The 23,944-nt window shown below is 48.0% G+C and overlaps 8 protein-coding genes across 14 annotated transcripts in view; 3 read left to right on the forward strand and 5 right to left on the reverse strand.

Moving 5' to 3' along the window:
- TERG_00813 (uncharacterized protein) overlaps positions 1 to 927 on the forward strand; it is a gene marked incomplete at both ends in the record, with an annotated part of 1,775 nt that extends 848 nt beyond the window's left edge. Inside the window, one exon of the mRNA XM_003238778.1 lies at positions 34 to 927. Coding sequence (XP_003238826.1) covers positions 34 to 927 — 894 coding nt within the window. The remainder of the gene's footprint in view (positions 1 to 33) is intronic.
- A 488-nt stretch (positions 928 to 1,415) lies between these two features.
- Positions 1,416 to 4,613, reverse strand: TERG_00814 (uncharacterized protein; the record flags this gene model as incomplete). Of its 2 annotated transcripts, XM_003238779.2 has the most annotated exons (3): positions 1,416 to 1,529; positions 1,591 to 4,542; positions 4,611 to 4,613. In XM_003238779.2, the coding sequence occupies 3 exons, from the start codon at positions 4,611 to 4,613 to the stop codon at positions 1,416 to 1,418; spliced, it is 3,069 nt and encodes a 1,022-aa protein (XP_003238827.2). The 2 variants fall into 2 exon arrangements, with proteins under 2 accessions (XP_003238827.2, XP_047603620.1); XM_047747658.1 differs by lacking the exon at positions 4,611 to 4,613 and having other exon boundaries at positions 1,591 to 4,608.
- Positions 4,614 to 6,330: 1,717 nt separating this feature from the next.
- TERG_00815 (uncharacterized protein) lies at positions 6,331 to 7,152 on the forward strand (the record flags this gene model as incomplete). Its single annotated transcript, XM_003238780.1, has 1 exon — positions 6,331 to 7,152. One exon carries the CDS (start codon positions 6,331 to 6,333, stop codon positions 7,150 to 7,152), a length of 822 nt encoding a protein of 273 aa, XP_003238828.1.
- Positions 7,153 to 7,477: 325 nt separating this feature from the next.
- On the reverse strand, positions 7,478 to 7,835 carry TERG_00816 (uncharacterized protein; the record flags this gene model as incomplete). Its single annotated transcript, XM_003238781.1, has 2 exons — positions 7,478 to 7,659; positions 7,733 to 7,835. The coding sequence occupies 2 exons, from the start codon at positions 7,833 to 7,835 to the stop codon at positions 7,478 to 7,480; spliced, it is 285 nt and encodes a 94-aa protein (XP_003238829.1).
- An 854-nt stretch (positions 7,836 to 8,689) lies between these two features.
- Positions 8,690 to 9,991, forward strand: TERG_00817 (uncharacterized protein; the record flags this gene model as incomplete). The annotated part of the gene is made up of 1 exon (XM_003238782.2): positions 8,690 to 9,991. The coding sequence occupies one exon, from the start codon at positions 8,690 to 8,692 to the stop codon at positions 9,989 to 9,991; it is 1,302 nt and encodes a 433-aa protein (XP_003238830.2).
- A 626-nt stretch (positions 9,992 to 10,617) lies between these two features.
- TERG_00818 (uncharacterized protein) lies at positions 10,618 to 12,841 on the reverse strand. Of its 3 annotated transcripts, XM_003238783.2 has the most exons (4): positions 12,659 to 12,841; positions 12,325 to 12,555; positions 11,460 to 12,259; positions 10,618 to 11,398 (listed from the first exon to the last, which is right to left on the reverse strand). In XM_003238783.2, exons 1-4 carry the CDS (start codon positions 12,802 to 12,804, stop codon positions 11,019 to 11,021), a joined length of 1,557 nt encoding a protein of 518 aa, XP_003238831.1. In that variant the 5' UTR covers positions 12,805 to 12,841; the 3' UTR covers positions 10,618 to 11,018. The 3 variants fall into 3 exon arrangements, with proteins under 3 accessions (XP_003238831.1, XP_047605242.1, XP_047605243.1); XM_047749179.1 differs by having other exon boundaries at positions 12,325 to 12,841; XM_047749180.1 differs by having other exon boundaries at positions 11,460 to 12,841.
- A 639-nt stretch (positions 12,842 to 13,480) lies between these two features.
- On the reverse strand, positions 13,481 to 18,127 carry TERG_00819 (uncharacterized protein; the record flags this gene model as incomplete). The annotated part of the gene is made up of 2 exons (XM_047747659.1): positions 13,481 to 17,789; positions 17,881 to 18,127. 2 exons carry the CDS (start codon positions 18,125 to 18,127, stop codon positions 13,681 to 13,683), a joined length of 4,356 nt encoding a protein of 1,451 aa, XP_047603621.1. The 3' UTR covers positions 13,481 to 13,680.
- Positions 18,128 to 20,589: 2,462 nt separating this feature from the next.
- Positions 20,590 to 23,889, reverse strand: TERG_00820 (uncharacterized protein; the record flags this gene model as incomplete). Of its 4 annotated transcripts, none has more annotated exons than XM_047749181.1 (3): positions 21,745 to 23,889; positions 21,324 to 21,688; positions 20,590 to 21,198 (listed from the first exon to the last, which is right to left on the reverse strand). In XM_047749181.1, exons 1-2 carry the CDS (start codon positions 22,900 to 22,902, stop codon positions 21,371 to 21,373), a joined length of 1,476 nt encoding a protein of 491 aa, XP_047605244.1. In that variant the 5' UTR covers positions 22,903 to 23,889. The 4 variants fall into 4 exon arrangements, with proteins under 4 accessions (XP_047605244.1, XP_047605246.1, XP_047605245.1 ...); XM_047749182.1 differs by lacking the exon at positions 20,590 to 21,198 and having other exon boundaries at positions 21,371 to 21,688; positions 21,745 to 22,754; positions 23,543 to 23,889; XM_003238786.2 differs by lacking the exon at positions 20,590 to 21,198 and having other exon boundaries at positions 21,371 to 21,688; positions 21,745 to 22,754; positions 22,835 to 23,889.
- Positions 23,890 to 23,944: the final 55 nt, after the last annotated feature.

Consider the following 23,944-nt stretch of genomic DNA (forward strand, 5'->3'; position numbering starts at 1 on the left):
CGGGATCGCTCCGGGGTGCCAAAATGGGAACAGCCCGAAATACGCGCTATTGCCAAGTATGCAAGCTTAGCGGGTGCGCAGGTTAAGCACGTTACCGGCCCCTGGAAAACTACGCTGGATAAGATGACTGGCAAGCGGCCTCATAATGGCATGGTCTTGGAGGCATCCCCACTTCCGAAGCCTCCAGTACTGAGCTTCCAAACGGTCGTTTCCAAATCCAACTCGCATTTCCTGGCTCAATTGGCCGCTCAGCCTGAAGAGCAAGCGGCCGTGAATGGCACGGACGGCCACATTCAATTCGATGCTAGAAGGAAAGACAGCAAAGCGTCCCGGTTCCCCTTCACTTTACTACTCGATGGGATACTTGACCCAGGAAACCTTGGAGCCATCTTTCGAAGTGCCTACTGGTTTGGTGCAGATGCAATTGCTTTTTCGTCGCAGAATTCAGCACCCATATCTCCTGTCGTTATGAAAGCTGCTGCTGGTGCAACTGAAGCCATTCCTATTCTCTCAGTTCGTGATGTTAGCACTTTCATGACAGCATCTCAAGCAAATGGTTGGAAATTTTTTGCAGCAGATGCCCCTGATGCAACGCTGGTTAATGACTATACCCGAAAAATCCCCGTCATCAATAGCCTGGAAGCTCTAGCTTCTGAGCTCACAAAGGCACCATGTGTGTTGATGCTAGGGGGTGAAGGCTCAGGCCTGCAGCAGAAGATTAAGAATAGGGCTGATTCATTTGTTACTATCCCCGGAGCTTATTCGGCTAACATTCGCGACGATACTGCTGGTGTTTCCAGTTTGAACGTCAGCGTGGCGTCTGCATTACTATGCGAGGCTTTTCTCTCTCGCAGACCACCTTCCAGTAGTGCTGAAACACAAGATTCACTAGATACCCCTGCTGGAAACACGAACCGTGTCTTCTAGGTCCTTGGGCTTCCCTCTGGTATTTGTGTTGATATCCCGGTCATCTTATTCAGCTATTGTATTATTATCCCTATATGTTTTCGGCGTTTATGGCCTTATACATACTGTACTATAAAGCGGAGGAGCATTTTGGAGTCTTGTATATTGACATTGGGCTTAGAGAGCGGATTCCATTACCCACCCAAGCGACTTATTTTCGGCCATTGCACACATCCTTGCCAGAAGGTTCAAATTATCAATAAGACACATGTTGAAACTCAAAAAGGATCTAAATGTACGTTACAAAATTGGAAGTATATTTTATTACGGTAGAGGAACCGCGAGGTTGTTGTAAAGTAGAACCACTCTTGTCGTGAAGTCAACCCTTGGCCTCCAAAGCGCCGTATATACCTCTCTTCTCCCAAACCGTACGCCAGATAAACAGTAGAATTATCATACATGCACCTAATATTTAGAACGAAAAAGAAACTGGGACCCCTTTAAAAGTTCTACCGCTTCTTTGATTTGCTCTTGGTTGGGCCAGACGATGAGACGCTGCCGGCTCTAGAAGTATTTGTTGATGTCGCTTTGCTATTTGACTGAACAGCTTTAAGTTTTTTATTCTATTATCTTGTTAGTTTTCCTCTGTCTTAAGGGTACAATTAAAGACCGTTTATAACTTACCACTGCAGGAGCAGCTCCCTTTGATTTCTTCTTTGCTGGGCCAGTATCATCACCGTTTTCAGTCTCTTCATCCCGTGTGCGTGCTTTGGCTTTGTTGTCTCCATTCGTTTCTTTAGTATCACCTTCAAACTCTTTAGCGATTGTGTTCAGGAGGGTGGTACATCTTCGACCAATTTCAACAGGGGTACGGGATAGGAAGAACCAGTCGAATCGGAACAGTGGGCTTTCCCGGATTTCGTCGCGGATTTTCTCATATAGACCTTCTCCATCAACACCGTGCCTGTCAAGCATAACAAGTAAAAAGCGATCCTCTTCTTCTGTGTATACTTTCTTGTTGGTAGTTGAGACGGTATAGTTGATCTTCAGCTGTTGGAGAGGAACACGGTATTGTCCCATTTTCTTGCGGAGGAGCTTGCGTTGTTGATTCATTCTCCTCATCTTTTCTTCGCCCTGTTCAATAATGCGGATATATTTCGGATAATCGAGAATCTCGGTGTATCTCTTCCAGAACACTTTAGCATATTCTTTAATCTCTTCAGGGGTTTTGCTGTCCACTTCGGTGGCCATGTCTTCATAATTGGTACGTCCAAACTTGGCCGAACCATTAATGAATTGCTGGAAGTCTCGTCGGTTCCAGTTATAGAACCCTTCTGCGGATAATTTGGCCTTTTCCTCTTGCTCTTCCGCGGTTAGAGGTACAGCATTATCGATCTCTTGCTGTTCAAGTTCACGTTCCGCTTCCCTATCACTAACTGACTCTTCAGGACCTTCAGGCAAAGCAGCTTTATAACCAATCTCCTTGTGGAAGTATGCAGTCTCTTTGTCTTGCAATTCTTGAAGTTTAGGGGGGAAGAATTGCCAGTCATGAATAGTAGTCTGTTTTGGCGCCTTAGGTACTTTAGGCTTAGGTTCAGAAGGCTTTGTGAAAGTCTGCTTGTAGAAGCTGCCAATTGTATATGACTGGTCTTTGCGCTCACGTTTTGCAGGGTTGATCCAATTCAAACCGATGTCTTTCTTGCGGTTAGTGAAGTCCTTTCCATTCCATTCATAGGCATTTTCTGAAGAGAACTTCTGAAGGTCATCAATTCCGAGCTTTTCATATTTGTTTTTGAGCTCAGCAGTACGTTCTTCACCTTTCTTTAGGATGGCCTCAATGTCGTCTTCGGAAATATCCTTGCCACTGCCGAAGGTGCCTCCAGTAGAGCTAAACACATCGGAAGCACCGTGCTGAATCATGCTTAAGAGTTCATCCTTGGAGGCCGCATTCTTAGCTTGTTGCTGAGCGCGACCCTGTTGAATGACGAGCTGGTCCAATCGAAGCTTTTGAGCTGCTCGTTCTAGAACCTTTTCTTCGATGGCCTTCTCCGTGATAAATCTAAACACAACGACCTGCTTAGTCTGGCCGATACGATGAGCTCGGTCCATAGCCTGAAGATCGGCCTGAGGATTCCAGTCACTGTCAAACAGAATGACGATATCGGCTGTAGTCAAGTTAATACCCAGTCCACCAGCGCGCGTGGTCAGAAGAAATACAAATTTCTCAGAGCCTGGGCGGTTGTACTCGTCAATTGCCTGGATACGGTCCTCATGGGCAGTTGAGCCATCGATTCTGCAGTATTCGTGACCCCTGAAAACGCAGTAGTCCTCTAGAATGTCGAGAACACGACTCATTTGTGAAAAGATCAACACTCTGCTGCCTTGCTTAAACAAACGATTGAGCAACTTGTCTAGAATGACCATTTTTCCTGAATTGTCGATAAGATGCTCGTCGGTGGTATAAGGAGGGCCCGGCTCTGCTCCTTCGAACAGATAAGGGTGGTTGCAGCACTTGCGGAGCTGCATGACAATGTTTAGAAGTCTAGTCTTGGATTCCCTGTTACCCTGGGCGCCATTGACTGCATCGATATCCTTTTCAAGAATCTTCTGGTACCATTTGACTTGCATCTCTGACATGCCGACATAAAGATTGAGTTCTTTCTTTGGGAGCAGGCTCTTCTCCACATCGCTTTTCACTCGGCGCAGCAAAAACGGTCGAAGTACTCTGTGTAGCTGCTGAACGACTGTGTCCTGGTCTGCCTCTTGGTTAGAGAACCATTGATCAAAGGCCTCAGAGTCACCGAATACATCAGGGAGCAAAAAGTTTAGCAATGCCCATAGTTCGTGAAGGTTGTTTTGCAGCGGGGTTCCCGTGATCAAGAGTCGGTTTCTGGACTTGAACACACGAATAATCTGTGAGAGGGATGACTCTTCATTCTTAATTCGATGCGCCTCGTCGATAATAATATACTCCCAGGCGAATTTCTTCAAATGCGACTTTTCCCTAAGGATCATCTCGTAACTGGTGATGCACACATCGAATTTCTCATCGACGAGGCGCTCGTTAATGAGTTGGTGGCGTTCATCCTTGGCTCCTTGCAAAACCAAGACGTTGACGTCGGGTGTCCATTTACCAAACTCCCTTTTCCAATTATCCAAAGTTGACTTCGGAACAGCCACGAGATGAGGGCCTGTGATTCCGCAAATATGTCGAAGATATCCCAAAAAGGAAATGGTCTGAAGAGTCTTTCCAAGACCCATCTCGTCGGCTAGTATGCCTGAGATACCATTCTCGTGTAGCGAAACCAGCCAGTTCAGGCCAGCAATCTGGTAATCACGCATTTCACCTCCCTGAATGAATGAAGGCGATTGCTGGAAGACGGTTTCAGTCTTTCCTCCTCGTTTCTCATCCTTCAGAAGCTCCGCGTCCTCTTCTTGTTCTGTCCTTCGTCGGCGTTCTCCTGCCGCACCACCTTTTCTAGTAGCTCCTTTTCTCGAGCCTGACTTGGCTTCATTCTGGCGATCGATCTCGGCCATGATCTCCTTGATCCGGGGGTTAGGATTAGTGTCAATAAAATGGCGGAACAAGTCGGTTAACCCGAGGAGGTAACGGAATCGTCGAATTGAATCATCTTCCTGTATAGAGTGAGAAATAAGTATCAATACCAGTATGCGATAATGTGGTATGGACATGAACGACATACCATTGACTCGTCAAGACGTCCGTGTTTTTTACCAAGAACGCTTTTGCGTAGCTGGAAGGCCTCTGTCCTTCGTTTCCTGCCATCTGGAGCAGTATCGCCAGCAACACTACTTGCGGTGGTATTTGGGTTCGTATCGGAATCCTACGACCCTCAGCACTGAAACGCAGCATTGTGCAGTGATAGACAGTGGCTTACCGTGTAGTCAGGTGTATCTTGATACTCCTAAAGCAGAAGAAGAGTGTAAAGTGTTAGCCTGATATCTGCATCCCATCTTCCGTAACGGTGGCATTCTCCCCACGTCAGCAACCGCTCAACGCGTCCTGCAAGCGTACCTTCATATCTTGGTCGTCCCGAGCATCATCGGAAGGCTGATAGTCAGCAACATCCACCATCGTGACGTCTTCATCGCCCGTCGAGGGGAGTTCTTGCACCGGAGCCATGTCCAGGCAGCGGCTCACCGGGAGTCAATATATAGATTTATAGCAGAGGAACGCGCTCTAAGACTCGTTAAAACGGCGAGAGAGAGGTAAGTAATAGATCTAGTAGCGAGTAGGTAAGCAGGAAGAAACGCAGGTATCTGGAGCGCGACTGCTCATGGCCTGGCCGTCCGGGTATGTGCCTGTTCCTGCGTATGTGTGAGGGAGGAGAAGAAGCTGGATGGCGAACGCTGAGAAGGTGAAAACCCTCGAAACGAACAAAACCGCGAGACTTTTTTCTTTTTTCGGCAGGACAGAAAAAAGAAGAGGCTCAAGACGCGCTGATTGGTCGGTATAGATGAGTAAGCAGATAAACCGGGAGGATGAGTAAGCCGGAAGGAGAAATATTTTGCCGAGGGAGAAAAGAAAATCCGAAAGCCTAAAAAGATGGACGCCGAAAAGTGAAAAAAAAAAGTAATAATAATAAATAATAAAAATAAAAAAAGGAAAAGAAGAAGAAGAAGAAGAAGAATGTAGAGTATTTATATTACAAGGACGAAATGCACACAGTTAAGATGCAGCTGGGCAAAGTGCCTGGCATTGATGTGACTGGAGTGCAGTGACTGTTCAGACTCAGTGACTGCCCAGGTGCTTAACAAGGTCTTTGACCCTACCTAAGCTACCTATAATCACGAGAACACCAGGACAACTCCCAAGGTAGAACCAAGTAATCAACTGCATGGCTGTGTGAGCATACAAAGAGAAACACTCTGGCTCTCACTCTCCTAAGAGCAGTAAAGCATCACTCTCACTTCTACTGCTGTCCTTCCGTCTAGGCAGCCCGTAGAAGGAGGCCGGGAGAAAGGAATCTCCGCGTCTCCGCCAGCCCGTCAAATGCCGTCGCAGCCCAAAATAGTCATCTCTTGTGTCTCTTCGCCTGTTTCTCCACTACTAAAGCAACTTCAACCTCAACCTCTGGCCTCGTTGAACTCCAGCGTCACCCCGACCTACATTCGCCCGGCCACTACACGCCGTACGCTCCCTATCTCGACCGGCTGCTGCTTGACTCACTCGTCTTCTGCTAGCTTTGGCCGCTCGATTCGTGGTGGCCTGTCCAGAAAACCGAATCCCCCCACTTCGCCAGACACAAATCTGAGTGCTGGTGTAGCCAGAAAAAAAAAAACTATTCTGCTATAACGATCACGGGCCCCGATAACTCTCAGTTCGCAGTTGTTGAACCATCTGTAGGGGATACGCGGGGGTTCGTGTGCCTACCTCGTCAAGGATCGTCCAGCTTCGCAGCCATGGATTCGATGCGGTCACTTAATAAATCACTTCCGTCTACAACGGCAGCACAACCTCCGGAACTGCTCCTGCAAGCATTTAAGACCGCTGCTTTATCAGTTACCAACCTTTACAAGAATGCGGTATCAGATCAGGCTCAGTCACGGCAACTTGGATACCAGGATGCTCTCGAAGACCTCCGGGCTTTCTTGGACAAGGAGAAAATAGGTTTTACAGATGGCGAAGGACAGAAGATCAGAAACTGGGTCATGGAAAAGATCGATATGGCTGGAACAGCTTCAAACGACAGTGATGATGATAAGACCGATGCCGACAAGACCAACCGAGCAGCCTCACCGGCTGCCGTCCGTAAATCGAATCCTGATACCACCGCCTCGAAACCACAACCTGAAGCTGCTGCTCCGTCAAGACAGCCCTCCGAAACTCCACCACCACTGATGCCCATACCTTCCGAGCCTATTGCTATAGTACCTCCCCGGACGGCGGCCTTCACTTTCACCGCGGGCCAGAGTCTGCCCATGCAAGAGGATATCGACATGAAAGCCGGCATGGATAGCTCTCCTTCATTATCAAGCGACCCACAGATCACCACCTCACATCCCTCTCATCCCCCAGTCAGGCTAGAAGTGCACTCCTGTCCACCTCGAACACCACACCGCCACGGCAATGGGAACCGTCATAACCCTCGCACCATCAACCGGGACCCCACGCCCGGTGCCGGATCGAAACGAAAATTCCACTTTGGCGAGTTTTTCGATATCTCGAACCTAGGAAACGGCCGAGACCCATTTGGTGGACCGAAACGAGGCCGCTTCCTATAGTCTATATACTCTTTCCTTAATCCCCCTCATTCTAACGGGTTATAGAATGGATATGCAGAGCTCTACGATGCATTAACGTGGAGGCGTTTTGGACTTTTATTTTCGCCCTTGTTCTTATACGGCATTTTCTATATTTCTCATCATATGCATGTAGATAGGTAGCATCATTGAAAATCAGAGATACCCAATAAAGCCTCGAGTTAGCCTGCTCGTAATTTCGTCTCTAACACAGTATGGCACACAGTCTATAATGTCACGCATTTCTCTTGAGAATGGGCGTATAATAAAAATATCGTACAGTCCACTAAATTCTCCTAATTGATATTCAGTTGAAAGCTCTCCATATACCCAATCCCACTAGTGAAGTTGATATCATAATAACCCCTAGCCTTCTCGATCCCATCCTGTACTTTGAGCCGCTTGCTAAGATCTTCTGTTCTTGCTCACGTAGGTTCTTCATTCCGGTGTAATAGCTCCAACCTCCAAGTCCCGCAAGTGCCAGACTCCCTATACAACCAAGCCAGCCAGACAGTTAGCTATAAACTACCGGTGTATATCCATAGACACGGAAAGTCCATACCAGTAGCTCTGCACGCCAGACAGTCATCATATTTATCCTGTGCAATCGTTTTTTCAATATCTTTGGGGTTGATTTCCCAAGGCGCATCGGACTGCCTTGCCATATTAATCGGTGGTGGCTGTAATGGCAGATTAGGTCAAAAAAAAGATAGCGTCTAACCATTGAAAATTAGCAACTATGTGCATAAACCAGGGTATAGGGACCTACCGAAGGGATGTTGTCCTTTGATGCAGCTCCTGTTGAGTGTTGTACTTGTAAAAATCATGAAAACCCAAAAACTCCGATGAGGTCACGCACTGCTCTGACTGGGATAACTAAACCTCATGTATCTCAACCACATCTATATCCTCCCACACTCCACGGCAGATGCGTTCGCAATGATGAGCGCTGTTATAGAAGCTCTTTATATTTATGATGAGACAAAGTGAGCTATTTGGCTGTCACTCCCAGCAAATAGATATATACTGACACTGAGAAATAGCACACCAATACTCGAACATACCTATTGTTCGCGCCCTCCCCCCGCGACGGCAATACGCTCTCACTTTCTAGCCCATCCGGCTCCTCGACCGTCCCTAGTATACCTTCCCGATACCTCTCCTCCCGTCTCAGTCTTCTCGGTTTCGCATTCAAATCTCCTATTCCTGGTTTCGTGCAGCACCGAGGCAGAACCGCTTCTCGTCCTCGAATTTATCCACCGAGTAATAGATGTGCTAGAGGAATTTATCGGCGCCCCTTTGCTCGGAACGAAGATACAGAATAGCTATGATGTTGTTGGACAGTTGCTGAATGAAATGTGCGATGCTGGCGTCGTATCTAATACTGAACCGAACGCTCTACGGGAGGCGGTTGACGTTCCTGGGTGGATGGGCAAGCTCCTAAGCGGAGTGGGATTGCCTGGGTGAATATTGACCACAATATCTCTCCGCGCCTGTATGAAATTCATGTTTGCTAACGATGTATATGCGGTGGGACAGTGCGTCGCAGGCTTCCGCTCTTGCAAAGCCTCTAAGCCAACCCCTTGCTACTGCGCCCACAGTAGCCGGAGCAAATGCGCCAGCCATACCTTGGAGACGTTCTGGTGTACGACATACCTCAAATGAGCTGTATGTTGACATAGTCGAGTCTCTATCGGTTATATTTGCCCCCTCTGGCAGGCCAATATCAGCACTGGTACATGGTACAATAGTATTCACGGCGAAGATATCGGGAGTGCCGGATTTGCTTCTTTCCCTAAGTGCTCCTGGGGGTCAAAGAAGTCTTGCGCATAAGATTGAATTACCTGTGTTTCATCCTTGCGTCCGTCTGGCGCGTTGGAGAGAAAAGCCAGGCGCACTAAGCTTCGTGCCCCCTGATGGACGCTTTATATTAGGGGGATACGAAGTCAACCTGCTCCCTGTTAATCCTGAGGAGGACAATCCGTCTGCTCATATGGAAAGATTATTTCTTCCGGCTACAGTGGATATAAAAAAAGGCCTTGGTCCTACGGGTTCAAATTTTGAAGTGCGACTAACATTGAATAACAGTTTTCCTGGGGCTTCCTCAAGGAGTGGAGGAGGCGGAACTGGTATAGGTAGGAATGGGGGAATGGGGAACTCGATGGGCCGTGGATCTGGAACTTCGACCCCTTCTTTCTTAACTATCGGCGGTAGCTCGTCGTCTCCGAGCCTAGATGATGTAGTGGTGACAGTTTCCATACCACCATCGGTGCGGAACATTACCGATATCCAGGCGAGTCGGGGAGAAGCCACCTTCATGCCAGGAAACGAATCTCTAGAATGGCGCGTGCCTACCAGAGAGAAAGACGGATCAATCTCTGGCATAGCTACGCTAAAAGGAACCATACTCGGGCCCCTTCATGAGCTTGATGATGATGACGACATAGTTGATGGAGATGGTACAGATCGTACTCGACGATTAACTTCGAACCCTCTCAGAGGGTATTATGACGAGACCTTAACTGGGGGCGCAAGCTATCAAGCTTCAGGGGCAACGACAGATGATACTCCCCAACCGGAGAAGACGGAAGGTCTATCACCAACAGTCAAACAAATGCGGAAAAAGCAGGCCAATGCCTTATTAATGCCCTCATCAGCCTCAGTATCATTTTCTGTACGCGGCTGGCTACCAAGTGGTATACGTGTTGACTCTTTGACTGTTGACTCTCGAAGAAGTCGTGGTTTAGGTGAAGGAGTTAAGCCCTACAAGGGAGTCAAATATATCTGCGTGAGCAGGCAAGGGATTGAGACTAGGTGTTGAACTAGTTGTCATCTACAAATTCAGCAATGCATAGCCTCAATTTGGTCCAAGTTCTATTTTTCAAAGCAAGGCAATGTCAAAGTAAAAAAATAATCATAATTTAACTAGCTATAGATCTGCAGCTCTGCGGTACCATTTTTCTCGACTCCTCCTGCAAGGTTTTGTTGACTTGGGAGCGTAGCGAGCAGAGCCTGCCCAGCGTGGACCGCCAATGGGACCTTAATATGAAGGTCATGTTTGACACACAGTCACTATAATTATTCACTCTCAGTGGGACACCTTGGGCCCTCCGGCTGTTCCACTAGGGGATTACCTTACCGCTATCAAGATCTTGTTAACAGGGCTAGCCCAAGATTGGATGGTAGACGGCCTAGGAGGCGCGGCACTTAAACTCCTAGTTGACCCTCTATAATAGTATGTTGCAAATCGAAATACCGCCACACATTATACACCGGAAATATTCGCACGTTTATTAGTAAAGTCTGGTATGGAAGAGTTAAGAGCGAAGTGGAATGACCTCTCCACCCTCGTATATAATAAAACTATTTTTTTATTATAGCTATTATTGTTAATAAGAACGTATATATGCCAAAAATTGCAACCCAATTTTAAAATAGTAAAAAACGCGTATTAGAAGAAGAGTATGCATGTCTAGAGCTTTGGGCCACGGTTGGTGTAGTGGTATATAGCGATTGCAACTGTTAATATTTGTTAGCATATCAACCATCATAACTAAGCATCGATGCGAGACTGAAATATTAGGAATAGGCTTAAAGGGAGTAGAAAATATTGCAACAGAATATCGCTTATATATATAACCCAAGGAGAATCATAAAATATGTATATAAAAGGGGTATCAAGCGCTGTAGAACAAGCATGGCCTCGTACACATGGTATCACGAAGATTTCGTGTCTGCAGAGGCGATAAAATGAGATCGAGACCAGACCAGATGACACAAGGATCTTAATAGTACAGCAAGCAGAGAAAAGGAAAGAAGTTATTCGGGAAAATATGTTGATAAAAGATTTACTTACCCAACGCTGCGGCAGTGGCCCTTGCGGCGCCCGACCTGTTTGGCCCCTTTCCAAAGGTAATAAACCAGGTAATCCACTCGAGCAATCCATAAGTTCGTTCCCCAGCGCGGTTGAAGTTAGGAGACTTGAGACTGGCGGCTTTGTATTTACCGAGTTTACCGATATAAGGCGGGTAACGGATAGAGAGGATACGCTCGACCCAGCCAGGAGTTGATGTAATGGAGCGTTGGTGTGTAAAGGCATCGAAACTGCTACGGCCATGGTAGCAACCGGTTCCACTCTCTCCAACACCGCCAAACGGGAGGTTTGCAACAGAAACATGCATGTATGAGTCGTTCACAGAAGCACCGCCTGAACGAACTGAAGAGAGGACTATAAAGATGTAAGCATGTGCACAGCAACACATCATAATGAAGGGAGGCGAAAATAATACCTTTTGCGGTCTCCTCTTTGGATCCAAATGGATAAAGGGCCAATGGAGTTCCATCAACGTCATTTGCAATTCTAATCGCCTCGTCTAAGTTCGAAACGGGCAGAAGAGTGATAATTGGCCCAAAGCTCTCCTCGGTTATGAGAGAGTCCTCGGTAGAGTCAACTAGGACAACGGTTGGTTCGATGAATTTCTCCTTCTCATCCATGGATCCACCAAGAAGGATCTTCCCCTTGGTGTTGTCGACCATCTGCTTGATGCGCTGGAAAGCACCCTCATTGATAATACGGGAGTAGTCAGGCGATGCTTTGGCTCCGTTTGGATAGTATTCTTTGATAGCCCTCTCAAACTCGACCACAAGCTGATCAACAACCTCCCTGTCAACAAGGATGTAGTTTTGTGATATACAGATTTGCCCGGCATTGAACGTCTTTCCCCATAGTAGACGTCTGGCAACAAGTCTCAGGTCCGCGCGCTTTGTAACAAAGGCAGGGTTACGCCCACCTAGCTCAAGCAAGACAGGCGTAAGCTTTGGGGCAGCTGCTTGAGCAACAATGCGGCCAACTCTGGCGCTGCCGGTGAAGCAGATCTTATCCCATCTTTCGTCAAGCAGCGCTTTAGTTTCTGGGACACTTCCCTGGACGACAGATACACAAGTGGGGTCCAAAGCAGCTTCAATGATTTCCTGGATCACGGCAGCGCAGTGTGGTGAAACCTCACTTGGCTTAACCACAACCGTGTTGCCAGCAGCAATGGCACCAAGGAGTGGACCAAGAGTAAGGACGAAGGGGAAATTGAATGCTCTATGCGGATAATTAGCCATATGTGCAAATGTAGTGTTGGGTTAGGAAGAGAGCGTAGCACCAACCCAATAATCAGAACACAGCCCAACGGGTCCTTTCGAATGGTTGGCTTCATCAGCGAAAATGTGAGGTCGATATCAGCAGCTTTTTCGTCTTTAGCCCACTTGGGGAGGTTTTTGGTAATGAATATGATATCGTTGAGCGTCGACACAATCTCTCCGACATAAGCTTCATATTCCGGTCTGTTCAGGTCCTGCTTAAGGGCCGCGGTCACCAGCTGTTCCCGGTCCTTGATACTAATCAATACAAATAAGAGCGTCAGCTAGGGCTTACTATGGGTGAATATACTGGGCAGAGATGAGAGACTTCTGCCACCGATACAAGAGGTTTAGCACTTACGCCCAGTAAAGCTTCCGCAGCTGTTGGATACGGAACTCAATAGGTCGAGTCTTGTGTTCGAAAAAAGTAGCCCGAACATTCTTCACGCGCGAGGGGATCTCCTCGACAGGAGTATATTGAAGAGTTGGGAGAGCTGTAGATGCCATCTTGTAGTCGTTCTGGGCTGTGTGCCGCGCCTGTAACAACCTGCCACTAGCTTCTTAAAACTTGGTCGTAAGAAATATCCAAAAAAAAAAAAAAAAAAAAAAAAAAAAAAAAAAAAAAAAAAAAAAAAGAGAGAGAGAGAGAGAGAGAGAGAGAACGAGTAGCCAATTGATCCGTCTCGAGCGGGGCTTATTGGGAATCGAAAAGGACAGTATCGATAAGGATGTCAAGACCGCGAGATCTGGTTGTCTGGGAAGCACGCCGATGAGGTTGTTTTTAACTTGACGTCGCAGAGTCGCATGCGCCAGTGTGAGATGCCGAGGTAACTTTTTGCCCCTGCAGCGGCTCGGGCATCGGAACAACCTGGGACGGGGCGGGATAACAGGATAACACCTGACGCTGACCCTCTTTGGTCATCAGGTTACAGAATAGTATTTTCTTGCATTGTTCAGGGTTACGTATTGAAGAGGACGTCTACCGGCTAGAGATACAGTCGGCATGATCATTTATTCATAGGAAATAAGATAGCAATTTGGATACATGATCATACATAGATTAGAAGAAGATGAAATCCGAATGAGAATGAGGAAAAAACCAAAACAAAAAAAAAAAAAAAAAAAAAAAAAGCTTGAAGAATATGATCAATATGTGAAACTCCGTCCGTGAAAATGCACCATCATTCCCTTATTCCAACAGTAATGTTCGTGATATGCAGTATTTGAGAAAGGAGCAGGCAAAAATAATCATTCAAAAACGCTCACAGAATGCATGAACAAAACTCAAGAACAAGATATAAAAGTAGAGAACGGTAGGGGGAAAATCAATCGTGAGATGACAAACATGGCATGAACAATCATAAACGTCATTAATGGGTCATATCATGCGGCGGTAAGGACTTGTCGAAGTTTCTCTCTGAAGCTCATGCTTGATGGAGCGTCCTCGCGGTGTTTATGTAGACTCGAGCGGCGTCGGCGCAGTCGTTCTGGCGGAGGGTCCTCTTTAGCAGTCTTCTCCGCCGGGGTTTCGAGTCTCATCGACCGTCGACGTTCTCGACGGTGCTCCCGGTGTTCTCGATGTTCTCGGTGCTCTTGCTCCTTTCCTGGATCTTTCTCCTTGGCTTCTTCCTGTTTGCTAGGCATTCGTTCTTTGCTGTCTTCACCTCTGCTTAGCCTTCGTTCGCGAGGCTTCGGTACTTCTGTTTTCGGGTTCGGGGGCTTTTCTTGCTCTGCCCCTTCATCAGTCTTGGGGGACTTCCTTTCACGCAGTTTGTTCTCTTCGCTTCTGGCGTTACTTCGTCGTGCTCGCTCCCTTACTTCCTCGGAGTTGGTTGACCTTCTTTCACGGCGCCTGTCAGAATGCGAACGAGAGCCCGAGTTCGACTGGGAATGGGTAGAGGAGCCAGAGGTGTTTGGAGGTGACGGCCGTTTGACGGGGGGAACTGGAGAGGAGGACTTTGCTCGTTCATTCACTTTCATGACCGGCTGGTGAGCTGTTGATTGGCCGGTAGTAATCAACCTAAGCAAAGCGAGAGGCTTGGAGGCGAGCGAAGATATCGGGTTTTGACTTGGGCCACCAGATTTAGGGGCGGCGTTAGGTCGGTCACGGCCTGATAGTGATAATCGCCGCACAAGGGGTCGCTTTGGTGGATTCGGGCCATGTTCTTCCTTGGGATGTTCCTCCTTAGGGCTTCCAGTTTCCTTTGAACGTTCTGCCTCAGCTCTGCGGGCTTCTCGCCTCTTTCGTCTTTCTGCTCGCTCTGCTTCAGTCTCGTTTGGTCGAGGGCGGTTACTTCTATGCCTAGTTTGGCCAGTGTGTTTCGTCTCTTTCACTTCAACAGGTGCATCGACTGGCGGCGAGGACCGCACCTCTCGTTCAGCTCTTGGTCGACGAGAGCTAGGTTTTTTCTCTCCCGAACTTTTTGAAGGTCGTGGTGGCTCCTCGGCTGGCGTGGATCGTCGGTGTTTCTTGTGTCTTTTTTCTTTTGATCGCTCTTTCGATCGTTCTTTCGATCGCGATTTGGATTTGGGCTCAACAGCAGCTGCTTCCGCAGCTTTAGCGTTAGGGGCATCTTTAGCAGCAGCAGGTTCTTCAATGATAGGTTTTGAAGCTGTATCTTCCGAAACGGGGGCTCCCACGGCCTGCGGCACTGGCTCTTCTTTGATTTCTTCAGCAGGCTTCTCCTCAGCAACAGGTGCGGGCTGTGGGGTTGGTTCTTCAGTAGTCTTCGGTTCCTCTTCAGCTACAGGTTCTCCTGCTGGCTGTTCATGGGGTGCTACTTCCTTGACAACATCCTCGGCCGGGGGTGAATCATCCTGAGGCTTTTCAGTTGCCGGTGCCTCAGGGGCTTCGGCAGGAGCTTCGGCGGGAGCCTCTTCCGTCACTGCTGGTGTTGGTTCTGGAGCAGGTTCATTTGGAATATTCTCTTCTACCGTAGCTATTCCCTGAGCTGTAGTCTCTTCTACAAGAGCAGGTTGTTCGCTCGCCTTTTTCATAACCACTTCATCCGGCTGATCTGAAGTCTCTACAGGGTCGTTTGGAGCTGGTGCTGGCTCCTCACCCACGGGTTCTTCGAGCTTAGGTTGTTCATCCACATCAGCAAGCTGTTTGGCTTCAGATTCTGCAGCTGTCGCATTCTCAGCAGCTGGTTCCTCAACAACGACCTCTTCAGCGGCTGCTTCGTTAATAATAGATTCTTCAGCTGCGGGTTCCTCTGCAGGCTCCTGAACAACAGGGTCTTCTGCCGGCTCTTTGACAGCCGCTTCCACAGCCGCTTCTTCTTCGCTTGCTGGTTCCTTGGCTGCTGGCTCTTCAGTTATTGGATCTTCTGGTTTTGATTCTTCGGTAGCCGATGAACCTTCTACTTGCTCTTCAGCTGCCGGTTTATCAATAACAGGGTCCCCGGCAGCTGGCTCCTCGGGTATTGGCTCAGGTTCTACCGGATCTTGAGTGTTAGGTTCTTCAATAGCAGGCTCCTCAGCAGCAGTCTCCTCAGCAGCGGGTTCTTTAGTAGCTGGCTCTTCAGCAACAGGCTCCTCAACAGCTGGCTCTTCAGCAGCTGGCTCCTCAACAACAGGCTCTTCAGCAGCGGGTTCTTCAGCAGCGGGTTCTTCAGCAGCTGGCTCCTCAGTAGCAGTCTCCTCAGCAGCGGGTTCTTTAGTAGCTGGCTCATCAGCAACAGGCTCCTCAGTAGTAGGCTCCTCAACAACAGGCTCCTCAGCAACAGGCTCCTCAGCAGCAGTCTCCTCAGCAGCGGGTTCTTCAGTAGCTGGCTCATCAGCAACAGGCTCTTCAGCAGCAGTCTCTTCAGCAGCAGTCTCTTTAGTAGCTGGCTCATCAGCAACAGGCTCTTTAGCAGCAGTCTCTTCAGCAGCAGTCTCTTTAGCAGCTGGCTCTTTAGCAGCAGTCTCCTCAGCAGCGGGTTCTTCAGTAGCTGGCTCATCAGCAACAGGCTCTTCAGCAGCTGGCTCCTCAGCAACAGGCTCTTCAGCAGCAGTCTCTTTAGCAGCTGACTCCTCAGCTTCTTCAGCAGCAGGTAGTTCAGGAGCAGGCTCTTCAGCGGCAGATTCCTCAAATGTAGGTTGTTCTACAGTAGATTCTTCGACTGAAGTCCCAAGGGTAGCGTTTGTTTCCTCCTTTTCTTCAGTAGTTACTTCCACAGGGTCGTTTGACGATTTGGGCCCATCAATATTGGATGCACTTTTGCCCTCCTCTTTGACATTACATGTATCAGGTGCTGCGTCCGCTGTGTCGTAATTTCCTCCTTCGGCCGTTCTCTTGTTTTCTTCTTCAATGCCTACTTTATCAGTATCAGCTGCTTCTCCTTCTTTTGGCACCTCTGGTGTTCCTTCAACTAGTTTCTCTCCCTCGTCTAACAGTTCAGGCGCTGCCCCTTCTTCAGCCGGATTCTCCTCTCCAGTTGAAGGTTCTTCAGTAGCTGGGACTTCTTTTGAAGCTGGATCTTCTTCGGTAGGTGACTCTCCTGCAGCCGGGTGTTCTTCTGGAGGTGGTGCTTCCTCACCAGCAGTCTTTTCCACAGATGTTTCTTCTCCTACAGGTGATTCTTCTCGGAGCTGCGCTTCTTCAGGAGCCGGCGTCCCTTCGGCGGGTGTTTCATCCACGGTTGTCTCTTCCAAAGGTGCTTCTTCAGTGGGGGCCTCTTCAGCAGGGGATTCTTCCACAGCTGAAGATGCCTCTGCAGTTGATTTTTCTTCAGTTGGAACTTCTTTCGCCAGCGATTCTTCCTCTGTGGTGGAAGCGTCTACGGCGGGAGCCCCTTCCGCAGAAGATTCTTCTGCAGGACACTCTTTTCCAACAGAAGCCTCTTCGAGGCATGTTTCTTGAACAGATGGTTCTCCTGCAGCTGCTGGCTTCTCTGTGGGGTCCTCTTCCGTGCTTATCTCTTTTGTTAGCGCCTCTTCTGCAAGCTTCTTCTCAACCTCATCCGCAGTTGGAGCCTCTTCGGCGGCTGGAGCTTCGTCGGTCGGGGTCTCTTCAGTAGGTAATTCTCCCGGAGCAGATGTTTCTTCAGCAGGTGACTCTTCCACAGCTGGTACTTTTGCTGCTGGTTCTTGTTCTGTTTGGGTCTCTCCTAAAACTGAGTTTTCTTCAGCTGGAGCCGCTTCTGCAGGTGGGTTTTCTTCCGGGGCTGGGGCTTCTTTAGCAGGTGGACCTTCTGATGCCGGTGCTTCTATTACCGGCTCCTGTTCCGCCGCAGTCCCTTCCGTAGCCGGCTTTTCTTCAGAGGGAACTTCTTCGGGAGGATCGTCCGCAGCAGGAGCTTCTGTTGCTGGCTCTTCTTTTGTTGGAGTCTCTTCTGGAACATCCTTTTCTTCAGCAGGAGCTTCTTCAGAAGGAGGATCTTCCGTAGCTGGAGCTTCTTTTGCCGTCTCTTCCCCCGGCTTGTCTTCTGTAGACGGCGTTCCTTCGTTTGGTTTTTCCTCCTCTGCTGTCTTTTGGGTCCCCTCGGAAGGCTCATTTTCCGTTATACCTATGGGATGGTAAGTACATGAGGCCCCTGCGGTACTCTAGGTGGTAGTGGGCAAGGTATACTTCCGCTACCAACAGGATAGCCAACTTACCTGGGGATGCTTCAAGGGCATCTTTTCCGGCGTCAACATTAGCCGCTGGTGCATCTTGTGGTTGTTGGTCCAAGGGGACGTCCTTTTTTGGTTTTGCGTCAGTGGTAGGTTCATCATTACCGTCATCTGATGGTGGGGAAGAATATAACGATGATATAGGGCAGTCTTTGAATTGACCAGTGTTCCAATCATATGTTTGATATTTAAACTGAGGAAGTGAAGCATACTGATAGCTTAGGTTCGACATTTTCGGGGAGTGCAGACGAGCCGTCACCTTCAGGTAGGTTGCTGCTACTCCCGTTGTCAATGTCGGGCACGACTGAATTGGCCGGCAGTCGGTTGGTAGCTCCCTTCTTTCCCTTCTTCTTTTTGGCCATGGTCAGGAATATCTGTAACGCTTTTGCGGGGATGTGAAGAGTAGAAAAAGGTTGAAGAGACGGAGACACAAGTGCAATGATATGAGAGGTCTATTTGGTGTGGCAGGCCTCGGCAGTTCGGGGATAGATTGGCGTCCGTCAGAAAGGCGACCTGCGGCCCGGGATGTAAGGTAAGCTTGAGGAATATTGGGGTAAGATTGGAAGAGGGGGGATAACATGAAGGCGTGGTTGAGCGAGATAGCAGCACGTCGGACGAGACAAATTATAACAAGTAATACTAGCTCCTATGATACAGGAAAGCATGTGCCCGATAACCTCATATGTCGTTTAGGCCTATCAAAGCAATCGTCATTGATGGAGCCATGTAATCAACGGTCATTATTGAGAATTAGAAACGATAGTTTCCCAGGAAATGGGCTCTCTAAAGCAGCTATGCAAGACCAAGTGCCATTGGGGCCACGTCTCGCGGCCCCATGGGTTTTCAGAAGAGGATTGCAGACAGCATTGGATGCACGCCCTACTAAGGCTTGTGGAAAGCGGCAGCTGTGGGAGGGAAACCAGGGTAACCTGCTGCACGATACTATAAATCGTAAAACAGCAAGTTAATGAAAACGTGACAAGAAATACAAGGCAAACGCTGTATCATGACAAGGGAAGAGCCACCTTGCTCTCTCTTTCGAGGGATGAGGCAGACAGGCCATGCACTTGAGCGGGTCAGAGGGTAAAACAGAGGCGGAAAAGGTCGAAATCAACAAGACCAACCCAATTGCAGCAACTTGCAAGAAAATCTCCCTCGTTACCGATGAGACGAAGAAGAGGTGTGGAAGTCGGATCTCTTCCAGGAAGTGACCCGGAAGCGATTCCGAGGATAGCATCATTTTCTGCCCAATATCCCGCAATTGGCCGCCTGGCCGACAGGCACTTGCAGGACTGTGGAGCACGCCTGAGGCAGGCGGTTGGTCAAAGGACCAGACAGTCTCAGATCCTCGCGATCTACCAAGGTTTTCTAACCGTTTGAGTAACTGTATTCCCCTGCTAGGGACCCTACTTCGGTTGCTCCAGAAGAAAGTCGTGGCTGGGCCAGAGATGATGAACCTGCAACGTGAACTGTAGCGAGTGGTCACGGCCAACACGAAATTCTCTGTTGTCCTGTTTCGTGCTATTTCTCATTCATTGGGTCTGATGCAGATGAGGCCGGAGCCTGACTCCAGAAAAAGCGACAGGTTCCAGAACGAGCTTCAGGTTGAGCAGGGAAGAAGCGCCAGATACCAAAACGTTTCTTTTTCGCCGTCTTTCAACGAGGCGAGGATGAAATAAGCAAGCCAGAAAGCCCGTTTAGGCCTAGTCGCGGATCGGCCCGACTTTAGCCCTAATGACTCAGCGATATGGACGGTTTCATTGGCTACAAATTCAAGACTGCTGTCTGATTGGCTGCCTCACATGCTCAATGGTTGCCCACTCAGTTGGTAACTTTAAACGTCAACTTGCTATCAAGATTTGGTGGCTGACAGGAGACACTCAGTCTTGCAAGATGATAAAGAGTGCAAAGTGTGACTTTGCGTGATGGCCGCTTTTGCTTACGCTAGTATCAGGAACAGGAATACGTCTTTTACCTCTCTGCATGACTTCCGCGTGCCCAGCAGCTGCAATCCGGGTGCAAGTGGCAGAAGGGATGTACCTGCCAAGTAGTTAATGGTCAGGTGCGCCCGCCTGGACATGAATTTGTTCATTCAGGATGCATATGCCCATCGTCTCCTGCATCTCTTCATGATATTTCTTTCACTTTCTATATTTTCGGTGGTAGTGGAGCCTGATAAGTTGGTTCTGGTTGTTGGCTGGATTAAACGAGAAATTGCTTCATCACATTAACGTCCGTTCAATTTTTCGCCTCCTCCAGGAAAACAGTGGTGCAAAACAAATCTCGACTGTCTTCGGGATCAGCATGCCAAATACGGAGTATCCGAGTCTTACGGTGGTGTATATTTTCCTCCGCTTTTTGCAGTGGTGGTGTAACCCCTCTCCTTTCCTCTTAGTAACCCCTCCATTATCGAGTCCATGGTATGCCCCCGATGTACAGTGTACGTGTCTCATTCCGCGGTTAACTGTTCTAAACCCTGTTCAACATGGCTTTTCAAGCGGGGAGTAGGTATCGACCCCGCTATCAAGGAAGGGTGTAATGCGTCAAAGGGAAGGTTAAATAGGCCAGCATTTGCTGACAGGAAGTCGGGGAAATGTAGGGAGAAGCGAAAAACAACTACATGGAGTCCCGCAATCTTCGTATAAAGGACATATCTTGCCTTGCTCTAATGGCTGCACGGAAACAATTTAATTAGCCTGCGGGATCGATATCCGAGTCTCGCCATCCTCGCGACCTGATATGAATTTCGGGAAACCAAACAAATATCATAAACCTTGAATCGTTGGAGGAATTTTTACTATCACAAATTTGTTCAATATTTGTGCAAACAAAACCTATACGTGTTTATAAAGCATCTGATAACGTCAACGTAGCAATCTAGCAGTTCCTTTGGCTGCCTCTTCCTGTCATGGCAAGAAGAGCTCCGGCCTGTCTCAGCGGTTCCTGCCCAAGCTGAAAATGCAAACAAAAACACATACATAGCCAGCGCCTCAATGAGCCACGTATACAGCAAAGTACATGTAAGGTGGCATATGTGTTTCGAATTATGTTGTTAAGTGCCTTGTTGAGTCGGGAGTCATATAATTTCAACAAGGTGAGCCACGATATGTTCGCATGAAACTGAAACCAAACAGAATGTTTGTGAGATTCAGCGCGAACAAGCATTCAAGTTGGAACGACAGTGTAGTTCTGCCCAACGTACGGAGCGTATGCCAAGGACTTGGTGAATTGATCTGCTCACTCTTTATGCAGTCCGTAGCCTAGGCAATATCAAGGTATGTGAATTATCTTTCATCGTTATAACTATAGGTTGGGTCAGTCAGTATATGTTGGATCCGAACTGCGAAAATGTACTACGGCTCTTAGTTACCCAAGCAGTTTCCAAAAAAAAAAAAAAATAAAAATAAAAATAACTAAGAACTACATACCGAGACCAGGTGAAAAAGACCCGAACAAGACGTCTAATTCAATAGGTTCACCTTCGATTTTCATTTTCCTTCTTTAGCTGTTCCTCCATTATTATTCTCCATCGTGGCCCTAACCGCTTCATGGCCCAGATCACAACGGAGCTAGCTAGACAAATAAGGCCAAGAATCGTAAATAGCCAACCATTTCCAATGGCATCTATAATAGGGGCAGCAACTACACCCCCAACACAAGAAGCTATGTTTCTCATGAAATTGTTCAAGGCGACACCGGCTGAAGACCGATTGGGCATAAATTCGGTCAACATAGTCGTTGACATGCTGAAAATTAACATTGATCCTAGGCCAAAAAAGAAATTGGCAGCAATCTATACCAAAACCAAGTCAGATGATATTGATGTGTATAGTTTTGCCTGAAACTCACCGTAGCGAACCAGTGCACCCCATTTTCTGCTGTCCAAGCATACCATATCAATGCAGATGGAAAAAGAAGTGCCCCAACCCATGCATTCTCACGCATTCTATCCTCGGGTATAAAAATGTATTTGCCATTTGCATCCACTCTGTTGGCACGCCTTGCTTCTCGTTTCATGATGGAGTCCATCCAAGGACCCCCAAAAACACTGGCAGCAATATAACCCAACGCCCCAGGGATATATAGTAAGCCAATGATGATAGTAGAAAAATTATAGGGATCTCTGCTGAACGTAATCTCTATACTTATGTTCATGACATACAAGCATCCAAAAGCGATACTTGCATAGTACACAGTTAGAGCAACAGCCGGGAAACGAATATAAAGAATTATCTTTAGAGGATCAATGATGATAATTTTGAACATGTTTAGAGCCCTGGTCGTTTGCTGTACGACCTGTCGAGATGACACCCGACTCAGAGTGCGTTCGATCTCCGGGCTTCCATTCTCTAGTTGAGGAGGCGGAAGAGGTTTACGGTTTGCAAGAGTTTCTGGCAATGCAAACAGTATGAAGACCAGTATAAGGCCGCCATAGATTGCAAGAAACCATTGCGTACTCCTCCATCCCAAAGATTGTGTCAAAATTCCACCGAGGATAGGAGCTATAAGGGGACCACAGAGAGGGCCAAGGTAGAAGATGCCCATAGCGCGTCCACGATCAATAGGATCCCAAACATCGGCAATTGTACCAGCCCCTACTGCTTGAACTGAAGCAGCAGCTCCCCCAGCAAGAACTCGCATGATGATCAACATCGTAATGGAGACCGAGAGAGCGGATAAAATACTCCATAGAGTGAATAAGGCGAATGAAGCAAGGTATATTGAACGGCGCCCCAGCCGCTCACTAAACGATGACCACCAGAGAGGAAATATGGATATACTCAGCATGTACAAAGCTACAGAAAGATTGGTAACCGTTGCCGTCGTATTATATGTTCTTGCAACATCGCCAAGTCCAGCTGTCAAAAAAATCTTTATATTAGCCCCTGTCGGAAAAATATAGAGATACCATGAGTTAACACGAGTGGCAATGACGTACGAAGAAATATAGCACTCCCCATGGGCGCGGCGGCAGCTGCCACAGCGACAACGAAAGTAATAAACCATTTTGATTTCCGGTTATAATGTTTTGGATTTTCAACCTCAGACAGTAGAGTCAGTGACCCAAATAGACCTCGCCGTCTGCCTCTGGGCACAACAACCGCTGGTATGTAAGAATTTGTTCTTGTCAGCTGAACGGCAGCCTCGTCTAGAGGTTGATCCGGTTCTCCATTATCGATGCTCACTTGGCTCCCTTTCTCCGAGGTAACAGGTGCATATTCACTAACCCCCTGGGTTGTGGCGATAGATGGCTCCCCAGAAATCGTTGGGGTGGAAGAGGTAGCAGGGAAGCCCGCTTGGGAAGAATTCCCCGTCGGTTGCTGCTGTTCAGTCCCCATGTAGCTCCGCAACTCCGCAGATAGCTTCTAGTCAAAGGTTCTCAATGAGAGAAATCCACAGTTCGAATTAACTTATCGCTTGTAAAGATCCTCACACAGCACAGAGCCTCATCCCTTATCGAGCCGAGTATTGCAGGACGTATATAAGTTAGCGAGCAACTGCGCTTTTTGGTATACTTAACGGAGATACCAAGAGACGTCAAACATGCAGGAAATCCGGGATAAAGTAGCGCTCTTCAGATAATAAAAACAAAAATAAATAAAGAAGAGAGCATTCAAAGAACCTCTTGAGTGGGGATGAGACCTACATATATGAACGGGAAGAAAGAATTTGGCCTGGACTTAAGCACGGATTTGGGAACCCTGGCCCGAGTGACGATATCCACTTTCTCGATGTTACTGTTTGCTCGTTCAGCATTTTCTCGAGACCCTAGCGAAGTAGTTGTTGGCCCTAAGAATTGACCTCGGTTGTCTGTTATCGTCGGAGAACTGTCCCTCTCAACTTCATCGCAGCAGGCAAATAAAATCAGCATGCTTGACCATGTAGCAACCCCATTGAATCAATAGCAGGTTTCCCTCCCACTCTTCGGAAGAGATTTGTCTCTTTGCATGCTCCTTCGTATGTAAAAATCCTGCTTGGATGTCCGGCAAATCGCACGGCTTTTCGGCGTTAAGCGTGCCGTTTTTGCCGAGGAAGGCGCCGTCCCGCG

Source organism: Trichophyton rubrum (assembly GCF_000151425.1).
Source record: "Trichophyton rubrum CBS 118892 genomic scaffold supercont2.1, whole genome shotgun sequence".
Lineage (NCBI taxonomy): Eukaryota > Fungi > Ascomycota > Eurotiomycetes > Onygenales > Arthrodermataceae > Trichophyton > Trichophyton rubrum.